The 22,467-nt window shown below is 41.2% G+C and overlaps 1 protein-coding gene across 10 annotated transcripts in view; it reads left to right on the forward strand.

The window, feature by feature from the left end:
* The window catches only part of MAGI1 (membrane associated guanylate kinase, WW and PDZ domain containing 1), a 647,256-nt gene that overhangs the window by 598,609 nt on the left and 26,180 nt on the right, over positions 1-22,467 (forward strand). For 8 of the 10 annotated variants that reach the window (XM_010851514.1, XM_010851515.1, XM_010851520.1 and 5 more), the window contains 5 exons: positions 1,350-1,381; positions 11,841-12,057; positions 15,658-15,741; positions 18,555-18,646; positions 20,945-21,137. In XM_010851514.1, the coding sequence (XP_010849816.1) occupies positions 1,350-1,381; positions 11,841-12,057; positions 15,658-15,741; positions 18,555-18,646; positions 20,945-21,137 (618 nt within the window). The remainder of the gene's footprint in view (positions 1-1,349; positions 1,382-11,840; positions 12,058-15,657; positions 15,742-18,554; positions 18,647-20,944; positions 21,138-22,467) is intronic. The other 2 variants (XM_010851519.1, XM_010851522.1) reach the window with 1 other exon arrangement.

Below are 22,467 nucleotides of genomic sequence, written 5' to 3' on the forward strand. Positions count from 1 at the left end.
CCCCGCTCCCCAGGGGGCCGAGCAGCCCCGCCACGCCCTCTTGCAGGCCCCATTAGCAGTGCTCCTCTGCACTTCCGCCTACTCACCCACTTCCGCCGCCTCCCCCTACTTGCATTGGACTTAGCACGCCTCGTGGTTTGACAAGTCACTTCTAAGTAGAGGTGAAATCATCACTACCTACAGATCGTGTTCCAAAAAAGGTTGACATTTCCGGTGCAAAGTCATCAGATCCCAATACATCAGGACCTGTATTGTGCCTAACACAGGTGGAATCTGCGTTTTGCAATCTAACCTTGGCTCAAACCAAAAATTAAAAAAAGAAAAAAAGAGAGAGGACAGCTTGCAGAAATGATTGCTTTTTAAACACCGATAAATGCTGTGCTTTTCCTTTCCAGCCCTCCTTGGCCACACTCTTCTTGGTGACAGGTTTCCCATAAGTCTGCCCCTAATGGCTGCTGAGTTTCCCAGAAGTGAGAGCAACGGTCCCTTTCAGCTCTCCCTCTCCCAGTAAAGACAGTGGGGGGGGTTTGGAAGAGCCTGCTAGGATCTGTGAGCACCTTTTCTCCTCTGCCTTTCTCTTTCTACATTATTATCTTTTTCTCTCAGCACCATGAAATTTCTCTTTTTACTTCCTAACCATCTGCTTTCGAGGGGCTGGTCCTGGGAAACTGAATAGGAGTGTACTTGCACGAGTGACGTGTGGAGAGGTGTGCCATGATCCAGAGGGGTTCCTAGACTGGCTTAGGTTTGTGATCTGTATGTGCTGGCAAAAGAGGATCTGTCTTTGTTTTGGTATTCAGCTCATCCAAATAAAGAAGGCATTTCCTCTCCTAAAAGGCAGGGGGGAAAAGAAGACTGAGAAAAAAATTTCTTTTTTAATTTTAACCATGGACTCCTCTGAAACTAAATATACACCCCCTTCCTCTGTCCTGATTGGTCCTCATCAACTGACAAGTGGATCGTGTGGAAAGGGAATATCTTGGACTTAATTGTAAGTTAAGTCTCTCTTAATCCAGAAGAGCATTTGAGATTCTGTCCAAGTGTTCAATTTCCCAGGCCGCTGAGGTCTGTGAATTTCTTTTCCCAGCCTCCAGGCTGCTGCAGTACAAGTCAGCATAGCTAATGCAGATAGATCTCCTGCCTCTCGCTCTCCTCCTCCCTCTGCTTTGATTCGATATGAACAGCCTGGTAACTCCGATGCTGGGGAGAAATCTGACATAACTCTGCAGATGGCTAGGTTGCCATGAAACACCTGGGGATTGTTCTTTAAGGAAAAGGTAACATTTATATGCTAATGATTTCTCCCCCCCTCCCCCCAACCCCTTCCCTCCTTGTTGCATTTTTTCCAGGACTGCCAGTTCCCAAGAAGAGCCCAAAGTCGGTAAGGACTTGTCAGTTACTTGATACTGGTTTTTTGGGGGGTGGAGGGTGGGAGGCTGGTGGTGGGAGCAGATGCTATCTGGCTGGACTTCACTAAATGTGTTTTAGAGTGGGTGGAGGAGACAAGAACCAAGGCTCATTTTATTAAGTTCTGGAGCTCCATTTGGTATAGAAGGTATTATCTGGGTTTGTCTTTAACTGTCCAGTGATTTGTAGGCAGGGTGCAGAAGCCTGGATAAAGAATGCACGTTTGTAATCTTCTCTGTATAAATGCTTCACAACTCTCATTCCAATGCATGAGTCTCTTAGATGTTTTAACTTGATATAAATGCTATTGTTTCTTTTGGGAGGAGGGAAAAAAAACCCTCCACCTGCTTCCTGAATAGCATTGCTCTCAACTGGTGTTTCCAGCCATTCACATGGGTGGATTCCCTCCCTAAGCTTTCTTATGCACTGGATGATAAATTATTTAAAAATTGTAAAGCCTGTAGGTTTACGGAGGAATAACTCTGTCCTGTGTATATGCCCATGCTCACATGGAAAATGCCCCAGAACTGAGAATAAGACATTTTCCCCTCTGTGGAAATGTCCTTTGTTGTTTTTCCGGCTTTAGCGGCATTATGCTGCAGGTATAGGATTCTTTAAAAAAAAAAAAAAATCAATGTTATGCTGTCCTTTCTAATCTGGTTTCCCTGAAGATGCATTACCTAGTTGACATGTTAGCTAATAGCTTAGAGGCTCTAGTGTTTTGCTTGGTGGTGGTGAGCTTCTACTCCCAGGGCACTGACAACAAATTAAAATGCTACTTAAAAACTCAAAATCTGGAACTCCGGTGCCTGTGCAATTGATCCAGGTGAAAGAACTTTTCCCAAATCTTTAACACCAAGATACAGAGAGAGGGGTGTGCTTCCTTGTGGCTTAGAATATTAGGGGGCGGGGGAGGGAAAATTGACAACCTTCTGCCATCCGGGAGCGGAGAACCCTTAAAAACTTTGCAGCTTATGTGCTGCAGCTGAATTTTTCCACCTGTCTCCAAGACTGGCAGCGAGAGGCAGAAGTTTATTCATGAGATGAGAGGGGGGCTTCCTGCATTCATAAGCCCTGCTCCTAAGTTCTCCAAAGAGAAAAACCTGCAATAATTGATGTGATTCCAGTGGCATGATGCTATGGTGATGGGAACATGTGACTTTGTCTGCCTCCCTTGTCATTTTGTGTTAATGTCCAAGCTGAGAAGGGCTGGTCGGTGTCCGTGTTGGAACTATGGAGATTCCAAAGCCTCTGTGTGTGTGTGTGCATGTGCACACGTGTGTGCGTGTATGTGCATGCATATGTGTCTCCCCATCCCTGGGTCATAGTCCAGAAACCTTTTCAGCCTTCAGAAAAAAATAGAAGCACACCTGAGAGAGGTGTCACATGAGCTTGAGTTATCAGGAGTCATCCTTTTTTCTCCCCCGCCCCCTGGCATGCTGCGTGATGCATGGACTTACTTTATGCACTCCACATGAAATGGAGTCTTGACATGGAGCGTACTGGGGGAGAGAGCAGTTTGGCACAGGCAGGATGACATCAGTAGCAAGGTGTTCTGTGTTGTTTTGCATTCCATTTAAACTTGCTGTGCAAAAGGATCTTTGTAGATTCATTTGCATCTTTTTTTCCCCCAACACATTGTGGAATTTCCTGCTGAACTTAAAGGATATCAAACAGGTATAGGGGCCCGCATTCACCAAGTCAGTTAAGAATTCCCCATGACCGTTTATTTTTATGGAAGCCGTGTCATTAGCAAGCAGCAAACCAATTACTCAGGCTACATTCCTAGGGAAAAAGCCTCTCTTAACTGCTTTGCCCACAGTCTGCTGGCTCTTAATTACCACAAGCTAAGAGACTGGTGTGTTGCTGGGTTAGAAAAGAGCCAGCCCCCAGCTTGGGGCTTGTCCTTCCCTGGTTTCTCTGCCAGGACAGGGATGGTGGTTTTCACAGCATTGCTGGCACCCTCTGGCAGCTGCTGCACAAAACTGGGGGGGCTATCAGCCAAGGTCTGCTGTTGCCAGTTAGAGCCTTGCTAACATCTGTGATCAGTAGGAGTTCTGTACAGGTGGGTTGAAAGCTGTTCCCCTTTCCCAGTATGAATTTTGATGAAGTCCTGCCAGAGAGACGGATGACGATGAGATTTTTTTGGGTAGGATGGGAGGAAATCCGTGGGGAAGTTGAATGTCCTGGTTCCAGAACGCCATTCCCATAGTGACAGACAGACAGGCTGCAGAATGAAATGTACACTGTCTGTGCCTGGGTTATGATACGCTGAGAGTTACTGTTAGTTCTGAGATACACTGTCTGAACTGAGGATGGTGTCTGTTCTTTATTCATAGAGGCTCCTGATATTGTTGACTTGCTCATGTGACTGACAGCTTCCTTTGCCCTCATATCTTTTTTCCCCTAAAATTTCAATAATTAAGTAGTTGGGGTTTTTTTAGAACGGAAGGACTTCTCTTGTTTATCTCATTTCCCCTCCTGGATAGTCTCTGTAACTTACTCTCAATCAGCAATTTCACCTACTAGGTTTAGTGTAAGTGTTAAATTTATGGTTTATATACTCATGGGGGACAATGGTGGTGTCTTAATAAAATCTTTCTAATTTAATACCTGGACATCCATATAGCATCAGGGATTTTTCTGCCAAATGGCAGAGACAAAAATAAGACATATTTGCTGTCAGGTTTTAGTCCTCACTGGGAAACATTTGGTGGCCCAATTTAATCATCTTGACTGGAAACTTGTTTAACAGAGACTCTGTCAAAATCGCACACAAGGATTTTGTGTGTGAGAATTGAAAACTCTCAGTATCACACTAAACCCTGAATTTGAAGTCAGTGTTCACCTAGGTTTGTTCGATAGTTCATTTCCCAACCGTTGCTTTCTTTTCTCTCTTCTTTCATCTGCCCATCTAGCCATACATTTCTCTTTTATCTACTCATCCTTTCATCCATCCATTCAGCAAGCTGGTGTTGAAAAACTACTAAGCGTCAGGTTTGGTGTGAGCCACTGGAAATGATGTAATAAATAAGATGGTGCCTTCTTGGAGCCTACAAATGATTTATTGATTGCTCCTTTCAAAAAAAGAATGCCCTGTCACAGATCAGTAAAAACTTTTATGCATTTGTTCCATCAATGGGTATTTATTGGGTATCTCCTATGAGCCAGACCCAGACCCAGGAACTAAAACAGAAAACATTCAAGCCCTCATACAACTGGAGAGAGAGAAAAAGACAAATCTATACTCACCGTCTTCATGAGGCCTAAAGTCTGATGAGCATGTATTTTTAAAAGGTAGCCAAGCAGAAATACAACATTGAACAAGTATACACGTAATAAAAGTCATTGAGCGCTTAATGATGATAACCTTAGTGAAGTAGTCATCCAAAGCCATAAAAAGCCATTTAAAAAATTGAGTTAGATGCTGTGATGGGGCTATGAAACTCTTCTGAGTTCCCCAGCAGCCTATGCAATGTAGGTAACCACATTATTTACTTATCTTTTATTTTCAAATTAAAAAAAAAAAGCATAATGTGTTCACTAAAGAGACAGTATGTTTCTAGTTTTGAAAAAAAGTTCTCGCACAAACTTTTCCTGCTACTGCTGTTGCTAAGTTGCTTCAGTCGTGTCTGACTCTGTGCGACCCCATAGACGGCAGCCCACCAGGCTCCCCTGTCCCTGGGATTCTCCAGGCAAGAACACTGGAGTGGGTTGCCATTTCCTTCTCCAGTGCATGAAAGTGAAAAGTGAAAGTGAAGTCGTGCAGTTGTATCCAACTCTTCACAACCCCATGGACTGCAGCCTGCCAGGCTCCTCTGTCCATGGGATTTTCCAGGCAAGAGTACTGGAGTGGGGTGCCATTGCCTTCTCCAAAGTTTTCCTAAAGGACGCCAAATGATGGGCAAAGTGAACACAATGGATGAAAGTAGCAACAACAACAGGTTTCTGTTCCATTGTTCTCTGTCCCTTACTCCTGGAAGGACTGCCAAAGACATAGTTGACAGCTAGTCATTAAAAAATACAAGAGAGAGATGTTAGGCAGTGTACACAGTTAAGTAACCCAGCCTGAATCCGCCTGAATGCCACCTCTTTCTCACATTCTCCGTTGCCTTAGTGCCCCGAATGCCACCTGACCCAGAACCAGGACAGTGGTACAGCCCACCTAAGTCCAAGCTGCAAGGAAAAGCAGTGGGAGAAGTAGATGGTAGAAGGCCTAGGGTTGCTTACGTAAGTCTTCTTGCCTCTCATTGCTCACAGCAGCTCAGACCCTCAGCCCTTTGGAGCCCTACAAAATAGACTTTGCTGTTGTATTCAACTCCATTAAAACATGCGTAATTCATTTTCATATTAATCAATACTTCCCTTCTCTTCTCCATTAACTCCTTCCTCTTTCTTGCTTTTTGGAAAAAAATCATTTGACTTAGACCCATAAATGATAAAAGAAAGAGAAAAAAGGACCGTCCTCTGCTTTGGCTTGTATTTGAGACTGATTTTGGAGCAACCTTTAATGACATTGGCCTAATACCTCATCAGCACTTGGAGTTTTTCCTGTTGTCCATGTAAATCACTGCAGTGGCCTTCAGTCTTGGCAGATACATGAACTGTAAATAATTTTGCTTTAAAAATGGATCAATTTGTCATTTTTAAGCCACATGAATTCTTTTCATCATTTAAGCACCTAAGTGCTGTCTGTATTAGTTTGCTCTTCTGAGCAAATATTTTCAGCTCACTTTATAAGTACCTCGACTTTGAAATCATTCTGTGAAATACTAATGAGCTGACTTTTTCCCCCATTCCCATTTGTAAAATCCATTGCATCTTTCCAATTTCCCTGGCCTGTCAGTAATAAGGAAATCATTTGTTTTAGGGGGGGTTGGATCAGTGTTATTTTCAAAGGTCTTATGACACAAGTTCAAGGCTAGTGTGTGGCCAAGGACTTCCAAGGAGTTTTCAAAATTGAACCCGTTTCTTTCTTCCTAGTTGGCCCTGATGTGATACTCAGAAATAAAAAGTCTTGCTCCAAAAATGTCCACGTAGTGATAACAGCTTGTGTTGGAGATATTCAGCTCAATATGTGGTACTCCTTTCCAATCGTTTATTTAAGCTGGAGACCTAAAGGTAGATATCCATGTCTCTAGGAGCTCCTTTTCCTCTACCTAACCATTCCTCCTCCCCTCTGCTCCTCCTCCTCGTCTCCTCCTTTCAAGCTTTCAGCAATGCCTGTCAATCTGGCACCAAAACGTCTTTTGACTTTACTTGTCCCTCCCCTTTGTCGCTGCTTTTCCCCTGGGGTAAACCACCCTCGGTCCTTCACCTGTTCTGTACAGTAGCCTCTTGACTGGTGTTATGCTTTTACTCCCATCCCCGCCCACATATTCTCCAGGTAGAAGCCAGACCAAACTTTCTGGAAATAAGTTGGCTCTTGGCACATCCCTGCTTTAATTTGTTAATGGAGTCTTCCTCCCCAGAACTGAGAGTGAACCCAGACTCCTTAGAGTAGCCCACAAGGCCCTTGCATTATTTGGTCTCCAAGTTCATCTCAGGCCACCTCTGCACCCCGCCTGCCCCCCAACCCCAGTGTGCCTCCATAGCCGTCTCTCAGTTCTTCTAACAGTTTAGGCTCCGTTTTGCTTTGCAGACTTAGCACATGCTGCTTTTAGCAATGGAATATTCTTCCAGAAGCCACCCCTTACTGTTTTCCTAAAGGATGTTGCAGTATGTTGTCATCGGTCTGTGTTGATTATTTGATTACTGTCCATCTACATGCACATGTACACACGCACACACACGTACCTCCCCCAATAACTTCTCAGATAGTATCTCTTTCTTACTTATACATTATATCTTTCAGAATCTGGCTCACAGCAGGCCATCAGTATATATTTATTGGATGAGGGAATAAATGTATGGCAGGTATTTACTCAAGAGGGGCTGTTCTGGGTGTTCTGTCATTGATGTTCTGGGTGTTTGCACCATCCATGTTCTTAGCATGCACAGAACTACTTCAGCATGTATGCGTGTGTGGGTGCCAAGTAGCTTCAATCGTGTCCAATTCTTTGCAACCACGTGGACTGTAGCCCACCAGACTCTTCTGTCCATGGGATTCTCCTGGCAAGAATAATGGGGAGGATTGCCATGCCCTTCTACAGGGGATCTTCCAGACCCAGGGAATCCAACCCATGTCTCTTATGTTTTCTGCAATGACAGGCAGGTTCTTTACCACTGATGCTACCTGGGAAGCCCTTGAAAGTATATCTTTAACTATTAATGCTTATTTGGGGGCCAGTTTCTCACCTAGAAAAATGAGGTGAAAGATAGTCATACTATCTTTGCATTTTTCTGATGCAAGTCAGATCCTGTGTTATAACAAGTTCAGAAGTAAATCTGTTCTTATGCCCCAAGTCTTCTGGGAGGTAATGCAGACTGTTGAAAGGCATACAAGATGACTTTAATTTGAGAGCTATATAAACATTGGTTTTCTCCTGGACAGTTCTGGACCTTAACCAAATAAAAGACAATGTCACAGCTAATTAACATGTTCTCAGAAAATAAAAAGGTGTATTTTGAACTTCTCTACACCCACCGAACATAGCTTCAGAAAGTTTAGGTGCCAAGATATTAAATACAGAATGCATCTTCCAATTAAGTCATTTTTATAATTGAACTTGAGAAGAAACATAAAGCAAGGTTAAGTCTTATCAGGGAAAAGTCCAAAAAGCTTCCAGATGCTCATATGTTTAGCCCCTGAGGGTAGGTTAGAATTATTCCAATTAGTGATAGGTTAGTGGTGGCATAGTTTTTAGAGCATATTCTCAGGATGCTGCTTTGCTTTGATTTTCCACATTTAGGAACAAAGTTTAGATGGGATTCAAAGGGGATGCAGAGGTGCAGTTTGATGGAGAGGCAGTTTTGCAAACTCAGTCTGGATCATATCTGTCATTTTGTGATAAATTGGACCTAAATGTGTCCTTTATGGGAAAGTTGAGAAAAGGTGATAAAAATTTTTAAATGGCCTAAGCCATTTCCAGTAAACTTCATTTACACTCTTTGGTTATGGTGAGGCTGTCTCTTTAGTTAAACACAAGATTTCCAGGTCCTCCATGTCAGATCTGTTACACTGGGATAGCCATCAGAGGGTCTTGGAAACCCCTGAGGTGACGGACAGAATCTCTGTGCATGCCTTTGTGAGCATGTGTGTGAGAGCACATGTGTTCTCTGTTGGAGAAATGTCCAAACTCTTTCAGTGGGACAGGGCTGCCGGAAGAAGGGTGTGAGGTTTCCCTCAGGTAATCCTGTAGTGGCCCTCACAGGGTCCCAGAGGCTTCGTGAAGAGGAGCCTCTGTACAAAGGATGTGAGAGCTTCCAGAGTCTGAGTCCGACTTTAACCGTAAACTGAACTTAGTGATAATGGTCGGAACCCACATCTGTCATTTGCTACTCGTTTGAAAAGCTGGGAAAGGGAGGGCATTTGAAGAGAAGGATGCAACTCTCATGGTAAACCCAGAGGTTCTTCATCTATTGAATTGTTTGCTTTCACTTTTATTTATTTATTTTAAGTTTTTCACTTATTTATTAATTCAGCTATTTATTTTATTTTTTAAAATTTTAAAAAATTAAGTTTATTTTAAATAATTTTAAATTATTTTAATTGGACACTACTTTACGGTATTGTAGTGGTTTTTGCCATACATTGACATGAATCAGCCATGGGTGTACATGTGCCCCCCATTCTGAACGCCCCTCCTGCCTCGCTCCCCATCCCATCCCTCAGGGCTGTTCCCGTGCACTGGCTTTGAGTGCCCTGTTTCATGCATGGAACTTGGACTGGTCGTCTTTTTCACATATGGTAATATTCATGTTGCTTTCACTTTTAAAATATCATTTTCCTCCCCGTCCACGTGGTAGTCACTTAGTTGTGTCCAGTTCTTTGCAACACTATGGATTATAGTCCACCAGGTTCCTCTGACCACGGGGATTCTCCAGGCAAGAATACTGGAGTGGGTTGCCATGCCCTTCTCCAAGGGATCTTCCCAACGTAGGGATCAAACCCCATCTCCTGAATTACAGGCAGATCTTTACCATTTGAGCCACCAGGGAAGCCCCCTCCCCCACTCCTTTCTAGGCGGGCGGAAACAAAACGCTTCCAAATTGTAAAAAGTAGAAAGTTACAGCCCCATTAATTCTCCTTACTAAGGTTCATTTCTAAATGAAAACAGGTTTACATTTGGTCTGGATTATAAAAACATTCTCTGTGCATTATGCAAGTAAGAAGTAGGCAGTACAGGAAAATACAAGAGGGGGAAGATTCCCCCCTAACCCAATATATTTTCTGTTTGTGCTGGGATGTTCACACACCCAAAATGGGCTGACACTGCACATATTTGTTTATAACGGAGACCCTTGTAAAGACTGCAGTGAAGAGAAAAACAAATTCCCATATATGTGTATAAGGGGATAGGAGTGTATCCGTCATTAACATTTTTCTGACTCTGAACATCTTCAGCATGTCTCTAGGGGAAGCAAGAGGCAGTATTGACCTTCTTAGGAAATAGAAAGGGGATACCTGGCCCTGAGAGCTGAATTCACCTTGGTGGGGGGCATTGTTGGAAGTTGGCAGAACCAGGTTCTGTCCCAAGTCTTGGAATGCTGATCCATCCAGGTCTGAACTGAGCCCCTGGTCCTCAAAAGGGAACGTGGTGACGTGGGGTAATGGTGATGGTTGTCCTTGCCGGTGTGTTTTCCTGACCTCTCCATCGGCTTTTCCCTTGCGTCTGAGTGCGTTAAGCCTCTCATACCATTGGTTACCAAGACTTCTTTGCTAGTTTAGAATACGTTCCTCAAGTTTCTCCCACAGGCCACACCGAGTATAATTTTAAAGCATGTATTTTACCTTCATGAAACGCATGCCCCATTTTCCTCAACTTTGAATCCTTGCTAAAACCTATATTCAGATCTGTAATCTGGAACAGTCAAGGGAAAATTAAGATTTTGTCCTCCTTGACCTTACTTTGATGTTTATTTCAAAGCAAGGACTGGAAAGGGAAGGAGTAGAGGGATCTAAGAAGTAAATGAGAGGGACCTTGGAAATTTCCGTTGAGATGGGAATAAAAGTTGGAGGCTACCTGGGGAGAGAGCTAGGAAGAATGATGTGATAGGACTGATTGTGAGGCCAAGGGCAAGAGTTTGATACTATAAAGAACATTAGGGAACTGAAATGTCTAGGTCAGAGATCTTATAAGCTACTTGATAGGCTACACAGAATCTATAACACAAGCTGGAGGTGCCCTTTTACTATAACTGTAGGGATAGTGTGCTGTAAGAGACAGGACTCCAGGATTTTTCTTTTGAATGAGGAGAACACACACCTGGGCTTACCACATCTTTCGTTGGAGAAAATAAGAGCAGAAATTATTTTATTTCCCATCCAGTATTTTTCCTCCCACTAGATTTTGCTCTCCCTTCAGTGGTCCTTTCTACAAAGAGCATCTCATAAAATGGGAAGGGTCTTTTGCTGAGCATATTTTAAGGAACAGGAATTTGCTTATTCTAACTGAAATTCTAGTGAAACTCTGTGCCTTTGACTACTGCTTGGAGTTTGAACAAGTCAGTGCACATCTAAGAAGGCTTAGCCCTGGAGGTCAACCCATATATAAAGTTGGATCTTGGTTTTCAACCAACAGTAGTTATCAGGAGATCAGAGGTGAAATGTGATGCCTGCAAAACTGATTCACTAAGAATTATGAGAGCTCTTCAGATAGTAGTTACTTATATAGTTGTTAGTACAAGCGCACACATAATGCTAGGCATGGGTTGTTTTTTTTAAAGATCTGATCCTTATTTCTTACAGACTAGAAAGACTGATAGTAAACCCTTAACTAGAGGTTGGGTATTTTATTATTGAAAGATGGAAAATGCAGGATCTGAAGGAACCTTGTTAACCCTGATTTACTTTCTTGGATATTTTAGCCTTCTGTTTAAACCATGCATGATATTTTCTGTTAGATATTTGATTTTAAAATGACAATGTTTATGCAAGTATTAAGATGGAAGGATTTAACTCCTGAATAAAATTCTTTGTAATTAGAAAAAAAGAAGATGTTAAAACAGATACATCTCATAATAAACAAGCCTGGTGTCTTAGCTGAGAACCTGTGATGAAAATTGGATTTGTTTTCTGCTCCAGCCCTGAAAGCAGTATGTTTTGTGATGATGTCCTTCTATCTGGCCCACCCCTCTATCTGTCTGTCAATCACCTGGAGATTTATCTGCATTCAGCATGAGCCCGACGAAGGTGGAAGCCAAAATGTTGTTGATAAATTTATGTATGTGTGCACAGAAGTGATGAACAAAAAGTGAGCTGATGGAAAACACCCACTCAGGGAACCAATAATAATCTTCTCTTCTTGCCCCTCTCACTTGCTTCCTTTCAGCAACCACTGGAAAGAAAAGACAGCCAGAATAGTTCCCAGCATAGTGTCGCCAGCCACCGAAGCCTGCACACTGCCTCCCCCAGCCACAGCACACAGGTGCTGCCTGAGCTCCCACCCGCCGAGGCCCCGGCTCCAGATCAGACCGACAATTCTGGGCAGAAAAAACCAGATCCTTTTAAAATCTGGGCCCAGTCCAGGAGCATGTATGAAAATCGACGTAAGTAGCACCCTGGCTCCTGTCTTGCCTGGACCCCATCTTGGTGCTCCAACTCTGTCTTGAGGGTTGTTGAGAATAGATTGTCAGTGTGTGAACAGGAGAGAGGTGAATCCGGGTGAAAGGTGACAGCATCTCAGAGCAGTGATAGAATCTGCTGGACATTCATGGAGGCTCTGTTCTGTCATCTGTTTGGGCGGGGTGGGGTAGTCATGGATGGTCATCAGATGAAGGGCCTGGGGGAAAAATGGCTTTATTTTTCCTTTCTGTTAGAAGAAGTGGCAGATAAGAACTACTGCCTCATTAATGCTTCCCTGCGTGGAGATGGTGGCCTCCTTCGAGCTCCTGTCTAGTGAAAGGGCTCTCATATACAATAGAACATAAATACGATTGGTGTGGATTACAAGAGTAATAAGAAGAAATTCAGTGCTTTTTTAGTGGTCTCTTGGTTTTCAAGAATACTTATAATGTTTTAAACTGTTATTAATCTTTCTAAACATTCCTTTCAAAAAGGAAAAAAACAAGCAGTGGGTATTTGTGCTTTAATTGTTCATGCTGTAGTTTTGTGTATTCCTTCAGCTTCACCTTTTTGATAAATATGAACTACTGTTGTCTTATTGGCTCTGATAAACTGAATAGTCCCTGGACTTTTTTTTTTTTTTTTGCTTTTTATTATGAGATGATTTCAAAGACTGTTCACCACAAATAATATTCATTTATCTTACTAAATCCATGTTCCTAAAAATGCTTTAATCTTAGGGCGTGCAAATAGACACCCCTTCTCCTTTTTTTTTTAGCTGTTGATTTTACTGACGTTTTTTCGTACGTGTGGTCAGGACAAAGTAACTATAAAGTACATGCACTTTAGATTGTCGTGGGATAGGAGAGCATGTTTAATGAGGGTCTGCTAAAGGGTCTGATTAAAATTGGAATAGAGAAAGGAATCACTCTGTCCATCCTCGTGGCCCCCACTCCCCTCAGTGTAAGTGTCCTTTGGAGTCACAGCTGGGGTTCTCTCCGTACAGCCCTCTGGAGAGGCGAGACGCAGAGGTGATGGGGGCTGTGGGAAGTGCTACAGCCTGCTGCCCACCCACTTGGACTTGGCCAGGAGGCAGTCCCTGGCTGGCTGAAGCAGCTCCTCTGTGACCCAAACCGGACAGGAGAGTGAGCCCAGCAACCTGTCTGAAAGCAGGCCACACTGCTGGGTGAAAGTCAGCACTTAGGGGACATAAGGCCTGTCTGCAGTCTTGGTGATGGTCAAGTGTTAGAAGTTACCCAGAGGTTTGTCTGTCTCCTTTTCCTCTCCAAGGGAGAGGCATCATTACCTTCTCACTACAGTAGTATGTGGAATTAAGTACAGTCTTTTGGCTAAGGTTTCACTATGCTGGCAAAAGCCCGATAATTTGAGAAGGATTTATTTAGTCTCTGGACTAGAAAGACCCCTGGAGTATGCCTGACTTCAGGCCAGAAGAAATGAAGTTCCATTTGGAGCATCCCTTGTAAGCAGTATTGCTAAGCATGAACCTGGCGTCTGTTCTCACTGGGACTTCTCATTGATTGTAATGATTTCATTGAAGAAAAGTTTTTCAAAGAGTATGTTCACATTCCCTTCACATTTCCAAGCACACGGCTCCTCCAATCAATGACCCAACTTCAGCTGATGTGAAGATACCACTTTATTGACCATGTCCCTGCTCTTCTCAGTTAGTACACATTTATGACTGAGTTTCCCATGTATGAATCTTTTTGCAGTAAAACAAATTGTGTTCTGAAGTGCTGGTGAGGGCTACATGGATTGACAGACAATTCTAACACACCCGAGGAACACAAGGCTCTAGCTCAGATGCCATTTTTACCTTGATGGAAATGGTATTTCTGTTATATCAAGCGGTATTTCTATTATATCAAGACTTTGGTATTTACTTTTTTAAAAGTTTTCACCAGGAAAAAAAAAAACAACTAATTCTGCCATAGCCAGCTGCTCTAAACCTAGAATGAGAAGCAGACCTAAACATTTGGAATGGTGCCTCTTTAGGCCTTGACTTTCTAGGACATCTAAGGAATAGGATCTAGCAGCACAAATGAGAAGCAAATTTTTTTTTTTTTTTTTGGTGATTAGAGGCTCCATAATTGAGTGATCGTAGAACCTAATTGATGTTAAAATTCACATGGATTTCTTCCTTACAACTAAATGAGGATAATGATAAGATTTCTCTCTCCATGTTATTCAGTATCTATCACAGATTTTTTTTTTCTTCACAATATCTATTGAATGAACCTACATTAGTCTTGTCTTTTAATCAGTATTTTGCTTTATTCCAGATCAGTTTCTGCCATTCCCACAGGCTGCTTTTTAATCTGCTTTTTTGAAAAAAAGAAAAATTGCAACATGTAGCCGCATTAAGTGTGATTCCCTGCCCCTCCCTGCAAGGCAAAGTACTCCAGGAAAAACAGGAAAATTAAAGTCAACGGGAGCACCTTCATTGTACCCTTAATTTATCCCCCTTTTGAGGGGGAAATATATTTTCCTTATATTTCATTTCATTGTGAAGGGCGGTGTGAAGATTCTTAACCAAGTCTCTGATCCAGTTCCTTCACATGGTATGAATGCCATGAATACCACATTCTTTATATGGCCATCTGTCAAAACAGCAGTGTCCAGATGAATCAATCTGAATTACAGATGTGTTAATAAATCCCTTTGATAAACTTAAATGTTCAGTTAAAAACAAGCATGGAAGTCCCTTAAAAGTCACATTGACTGTTTTGTATTTTTTCTAGATTACATGGCAGTTGTGCATATCTTTAAAAAATGACATTGATGAAGTCAGTTATTTGTAAATGTTCAGGAAGAGCAGCTGGTATCCACTAGTGTTTACTACAAAAGAAAATCTAAAGCTTTCACTTGAAACTTTACCTGTTCGCAAGAGAGTTGGGAAAGAAAAAATGACAAAGCTGTCATATTAACCGGCTTACACCTGTCCCTTGAGAGACATGCTTACTGATCTCAAATTGGTGTACAGCTCCTTTATCATGGTTTAAGAAGCTTGGAAGCTCTAGATTTTAAGAGCTATTGTGACAGTTCTTACTTGTGTATTTGTTCAACTCTTGGCCAGATGTGATGACTTGTGTCACTAAATAACATAGTATTTTGGTTGAACTGCCAAGAATACATCTGAACAGGTATTAGTCAAAGAATTAATCGCATCAGAAACTTGATACTATTTTAAATGACAAAAGCATGCTTACATTTTTCTCAAAAGGAAATAAGTGGTTTAGATAAATCTCAGGTTCATGACATGATTCAAACAAGGTCGTATGAGAATCGGTACTTTAGAGTATAATTAAATAGGAAGAGTCTTAAGATGGTAATGCTGGTTCAATGAAATTCTCAATGGTACTGTTGTAAATTCTAGCTTTTTGACGAGAAAAGTACCATGAAAAAGAAAAGACTCAAACTATAGTCTTTTAAAATCCACAGCAGCCTTGACCTTTACTGTGAAAGCTTAACTGCACATTCCTTATCAATCAAAACTAAATTAAAATGAAGTAAGAGAAAGCACATACATTAAGCTTTGCAAAATTGTGACATTAATATTCCAGCTATGTCACCTTCGCCTGCATCGGGATTGAGCAAGGGTGAAAGAGAGAGAGAAATCAATTCCACGAATTTTGGAGAATGTCAGAGTAAGGATCCGCTGAAAACTTTCATTTTTGTATTATTACTCATCCTGTTTGATGTTCCCATTGGTCTGGGGGTGGGAAGAAACTCAGAAAAAGGAGGGAAGAAAGAGGGATGCCAGGAACAGAAGTGTTTGGGACTTTCTTGTTGACCAAGCCTAGATCAAAGACAAGGTGAAGTAAAAAAGTGATAGGCATGTTGTAACCAAGTCTGCAAATATGTTGTGTGTCTGTAGTAATGGAGACACCAGGAGGGTTCTCTGCAAACCTGGTGATCCCATTGTCTCTAATGATCAAAGGAAGTCTTTTGACTGCTCTGTCGGGTTGTTGATGGAATTACAAAGGAAACGAGCTACTCTTCCTGTCCCCTGTACCAGTGCTTAGAATAAAGAGAGCTGGATGAGATTTTCTTAGCTCTTCTTGATTTAGACTGGGAAAAATAAAAAGGCGATAGTAATATCAGAAAGTTGGTTCTACCCTGCTACCTCCTAAAAACTTAATTCTAATAAAATCTTCCTGAAATGAAGAAGAGAACAAAAACAAACATTTTGGGGGAGTAGTTTAGAAACTGTAATGCCATTGGGATTAAGTGGCAGCAGAGGACAGAGAAGATAAAATAATTCTGTAATGTGTTTCGGTACTGATTGATCACCAAAGTTCTATATTTGGTACATGGTATTTGGTTGGCGGAAGAATATAATTGTCAAAATGCTCAAGTTCAAGGGCCAAAAGACTTTCTTTGTAACTTATCTGTGTTTGTGTGTGTTTTCCTGAAGGTTCATTGTTTGCATCTTCTGCACCCTTGGGGTCTGTCATTGGGCATCTTCATTTTCAATCGGAAGCTCTTTAAGTAAATTTGCCATTTGCTTATTTCTGAGAAGAATTTTTTTTCCCCAATGGGCTAAGCTGTTTGATAAGCCTAAGTCTGTTGCTACATTTGGTGTCACTATAGAATGGGCAGGTGTTCTGGTGTTACATGATGCTGTGATAAAAATAAAAATTGGTCTGGGCTGGAGGTCTCTGCAGAGGTCTTTGCTTGTTCACAGAAAAGTTCAGCTATTTTCAGGCAGACTCTGCCAAGAACCTTGTGTTGGCTGGAAAGCACCCATGGTCTATTTTGGTAATAATTCTCCTGCTTGAGTGAACCTAAGACGGAGACTCAAGTTGATTTAATTTGTTGTTTCAATGAGGCTATTACAGCAAATACCCTTTAGCCAGCTACTCAAACAGAAAGAAAATATTGTTACCTTAGCACGCTCAAGAAAATACCATTCTCAAATTGTGTTTCTGGGAGTACTGTGATGTAGCTTAACTCCATGTACCATGGCGTCTGACAGCTTAGCCCAGGCAATTATAATGAAATGTGTTGGATAAGAAGATTCATTGAAAGCACAACATTAAGATAGCTCAAGCACAAATATAGGATTCAGGCTCCTCTGACTTGGATTTACCTGTTCATTTAGTTTCTTTTCTCTTGACGTATTCATTCACTGTCATTTTAAGCTTATGGGTGAGTCCCCAAAGTGGGACATCTGTCACCTGCTTGAAATCTGAAAAGCCACCTTCTTCTTCCCATTGCCATTGTACAAAATCAGAGAAGGTGGAAACTAAATTCTTAGTATCTACACACTCCTTTAGCCCCAAAGCCAAGGAATTAAAGAAACCAGAAATTCTGCAGAGCAGTATTTGAAAATCTCTTTTAGGATTCACAGCCACTAAATTATTTTTTTTCTCTTTAAATAAAAGATTGGTCATCTTATAGACTATAAAACACACTACAAATACACTAAAATATTAAGTAAGAATTAAATAGGAATAACCCTTTTTTATTACCTTAGTTAAGTCATAATGGTGTATAGGACAGTCTCATGTACAGTAAGCATGGTCTTACGGAAATTTCTTTAAACAAAAAATGAGATTTCCATTTCAAAACCCTGAACTGTTACTGCATTTTGAAAGTAAAATATCAAGTTATTGGCTAATAAATTAGTACTTACAATGTTGAAATATAGGCAAATCATGGAGTAAAAAACTCATTTAGTGATGAAATATGGTTCATTTTCATAGAACAATTTGTTGTTGCAAATTGTAAATTGTTCATTTACATAGAACAATTGATCTTAAGGATATAGAAGGCTGGCTACTTTTTGGTAATAGTAGTGAAATCATAGTAAATGTTCTAAATTGGGAAATATTAGGATGTTTGAGAGTAACTAGTTTGGCAAAAATGACCTAACAGATCATTTTATCAGTGTGCTAGTCTTGGTTACTTTAAGGAAAAACAGAAGCGGTGTTGTTTTTTTAATAGTTTTTGCCATAAGCTGTTTTTTTTCATCTTGTAGTTTATAACATCGGCACTTAACAGGTCTCCTGACTCCTCGTCCCCAGCCTCCGCATCAGAGGTCAGTCTGACTTAGCATGAACTCCTTCCTCAGATATGGGCACCCACTTTGTGGTGCAGAGCATGATAATTTTAATTTACTAAATTCCTCTTGCAACAATACCCAGGAGAGTGGCGAGCACTGACTGCAGCCTTCATCAGGGATAATTTCTTGATGAGGAACTATCAAACAGTGATTAGTCCTTTGGAAAAAAGAAACAAAAAACAACACTTCAGGCTCAATGACTGTCCCCACCATTTATTTTCGCTCACCGTCCTCTTTTATTTCACCTGTCCAGATTATTTTGTTTGCTTGTCTGTGTTTGAAAACTGTCATCCATTCAGGCACGGTCAGTATTGGTCCTGTGACTATGTTCGCCTTAGGGCTCTGATTCCTTTTATCACAGAAATAATCTCTCTTCCTCTCCCTTCTCTGCAGTTCCAGATTATCAAGAACAGGACATCTTCCTCTGGAGAAAAGAGACCGGATTTGGATTTAGGATTCTGGGTGGCAATGAACCAGGGGAACCTGTGAGTCTCTTGTCTCCCTGCCCCATCCTGTCCCTCACAGTACTAATTTCTAAGAATTCAAAACCAATTGGCAGCAGTGACAGATCACCAAGATTCGAGTTCCACTAGGTGCACCCAAAACTGTTTTCATCTTTTGAAAAAAAAAGTTTGATTTACAATGTTGGTGTTAATTTCTGCTATTCAGCAAAGTGACTCAGTTATATATATATGTATCTTCTCTGGCTCTTTCATCTTAACCAGTGGGAGTTATTCTTTGGGTTTTGTGGAGCTCTTTCTGTCTTGAGGAAGAAGAGACTAGATCCTTTCTAAAGAGTGTGTATTCATGTTTGTGGAGGGCGGCAGCTGCAGCATCTGTAGCTCCCTATCAAAGAAACAGAAACCAAAAAAAGCAAAACAGGAATAGACATCAACTGAGAACACAATGGCCTGATCCTTCTGGGCAATTCTGTTAAATCTACCAGCAGGTCGTTGGCTTTGTATATTGAGTAGCTAGGACATAGAAGGCACTTCACAAGGCATTATGAGAGATTAGAGAAAGTAGGAGCACTCTCTTTACAAAATTAGAGAAAGAACCCTGAACAAGGATCAGGAGACATTTAATCTCTCCGGGCCTCATCTTTAGAGTACATTGAGGAGACCACCGTGAGATTCTTTTGAAAGGGGAAAAAAGAACTAAAGATAAGTATTGTTCAAATTTTCCTCATCACAGTAAAAATAGTTATCATTTCTTGTCGCTTACTATGTGCCAGTTGCTATGCCAAAGGCTTTTAACGTACATCCTTCTCATGTATGCATCAAATCTATGAATTTACCCCCATTTTCAAATCATGAAATAAAGACACAGAAAGATTAATGTGATCTTGCCTGGGATCACAGAGTTAGTAAATGGAGGGACTGGAAAGGCTGTGATTCCAGAGTCCGTATTCTTAACCCCTCTTCTACCAAAGTTCTTTGTAAAAGATACATGTCATGTAAAAACCGTTGTGCATTATTACCTAGTGAGAAGGCAAGGAAAACAGATGTTTTAGCTAAAGTTTGTAATGTGCTCAGTCACTCAGTTGTGTCTGACTCTTAGCAACTCCACAGACTGTAGCCCGCCAGCCTCCTCTGTCCGTGGTATTTTCCAGGCAAGAATACTGGAGTGGGTTGTCATTTCTTTATCCTGGGGATCTTCCCGACCTAGGGATCGAACCTGTGTCTCTTGTATCTCCTGCATTGCAGGCAGATTCTTTACCACTGTGCCACCTGTGAAGTTTAGTGACCGGTTAATATAACAATACCAAGACACTAAAAATAAAGACCTGTTCTGCATGCCAATGCTATAGACTATGGAAATAGGGATGCCCAACCAGACTTTGCTTGATTCACCCTTTCATTTAACAGTATTTATCGTGCATTCCCTATTGCTAGGCACATGCTGACCTTTAAAGAAAAGTTGTATTACTGTTATACTTAGCAGAATTTTCTGAATAGAAGGCTTATAGAAAAGGAGAAAAGGTTTTGCCCATGAAGGGAGTAAAATGATTGATTTCTGCAAAGGGGAAAAAAGAATGAGTCATCAGCAAACCACAGATAAATGTCAAGGAAGCAAACAACAAAAGGTTATTTTTTTGCACCACTTAAGAATTATTGTACCACCTAGCACAGCAGCTAGAACCCAGTGAAGGGCACGGATACAGACACAAATGAATGGGCTGAATTTTGCTCAGAGATGTGAAGGCCATCATTACACAGACAAGCCTTGTTTTATTAAGCTTTGCAAAAATTACATTTTTTTGCAAGTTGGAGTTTGGTGCCAACCTTCCATTGTCAGATGATGGTTAGCATTTTTTACCACTTAAGTTTTTTTTTTTTTTTAATTAAGGTATGTAATACCTTAATTTTTAGACATACTATTGCACACTTACTAAACTACAGTATTTGTGTTTGTTTGAGCAGTTAGTCGTGTCCAACTCTTTGTGACCCCATTGTCTGTAGCCCACCAGGCTCCCATGACCATGGAATTTCCCAGGCAAGAATACTGGAGCAGGTTGCCATTTTTATCTCTAGGGGGTCTGTCTGACCCAGGGATTGAATCCGTCTCTCTTGGGTCTCCTGAATTGGCAGGCAGATTCTTTACCACCAGCGCCGGGTAAACATAACTTGTATGCATTGGGGAGAAAAATCATGTGACTCACTTTGTGGTGATACTTGCTTTATTGCGGTGATCCAGAACTGAACCCATAATGTCACCAAGGTGTGCCTATAATAGTCAACCAAAAAGGTTAGTGTTTCATCTATCATCTAATTACTCAACAGATTTATATTGGTCACATCGTACCTCTGGGTGCTGCTGATACGGACGGCCGTCTGAGGTCTGGGGATGAATTAATCTGTGTGGATGGGACACCAGTCATTGGAAAATCACACCAGCTTGTGGTCCAGCTTATGCAACAAGCCGCCAAGCAAGGCCACGTCAATCTAACAGTGCGGCGTAAAGTGGTGTTTGCGGGTATGTTTTTCATTCATTCCTTTAGACATTGCCTTGTCACTTTATGCACAGAAGAGGCCCCCTTCCTGTGTCTGCCTCCTCAAGCATCTATTTTAGCAAATGTTTGCAAATGTGATTAAGCACAGAATTTCCAGATGGTTTGCTTCTCTCAAACCCTGCAAAACCACTGCCACTCAAAAGTACTGTAATGTGCCAGCCATGCATATCCAACAAAGGCTTTTAGAGCAAAGCTAGTTGAATATATGGTTACGTCCCTCCATCCCCTTGCCAACCAGAACTTAGTCGTTGTCTTCATTTGATGAGGATTCTCAACAAAAGAGGTCACTGTGACAGGTGAATTGTAGCACCCAAATAAGAGAGCAAAAATCAGTCTCATGCTGCCAAATAAGCTTATAAAAAGTTACTCTATTGTTGACAGTCATATGTATTAAACTATTTTAATTTTTTACTTTTTCTCTATAAGAAAGCCGTATGGCTAGCCAGTTTTAGGTACTCTTTGATTTCTTCCTCTACACCCAGAAGTCCTATATGTTCTTAACTCAAATATAACCTGTTTTGTAAAACCCTTGGCAATTCTCTACTCCCTCCAACTGCCTGCTGATTTTAGCCTTCCTTTCTTGCCATCCTTGGCAATCATGGTTTACTTCTGTGCTAGAATCTGCCATTTTGAGACAGTCCATGGAGTGTCTTCCTTTCGCATTCATTCATCACCTTTGTTGGCAGCCCCCACCTCCAAGTATTTAAGACAACCCAGAATGCTGAAGAAAGAAATTCCATGTTATATCAGTGGAATTACTGAAAAAGTATGACATGAAATTTTATGAATTCTCCATAGCTATGGTACTAGTGAAACAGCTACTTATCAAATAAAATCAACTGGCTCCTTGTTTAGGAAAAATTAGTAGAACTCACTTCAATGGTATATAATTAATTTCAAAAGAATTAAGACATCAGGGTCCAGTGTGAAAGCCCTACTACCTGTTGCTGCCATGGAAAGCAGTGTTAATCATTTATGTCCTGAGAGCTCGTTTATGGTGTCAGGATAACATGGTGTCCCGTGTAGCCAGAAGCAATCAGAAATGACTTTAGAGATGAGTTGAAAACTTTTTATTTCACTGGTCCAGATAAAAATAATAGAACAATGAGATGTTTGTTTCAGATTTATTTTTTTAAATTTTAAATATTGGGGTTTTTAAGCTCTTGGGTAAAAAGGCATATTAAATCTTTGAAGAGACATAAGGCTCAGTGAAATAAGCCAGTCACAAAAGGACAAAAATGGTATGCTTATACCTCTATGAGGTGCCTAGAGTAGTCAATGTATAGACAGAAA

The sequence above is a fragment of the Bison bison genome, unplaced genomic scaffold (genome assembly GCF_000754665.1).
Source record: "Bison bison bison isolate TAMUID 2011002044 unplaced genomic scaffold, Bison_UMD1.0 scf7180017864304, whole genome shotgun sequence".
Lineage (NCBI taxonomy): Eukaryota > Metazoa > Chordata > Mammalia > Artiodactyla > Bovidae > Bison > Bison bison.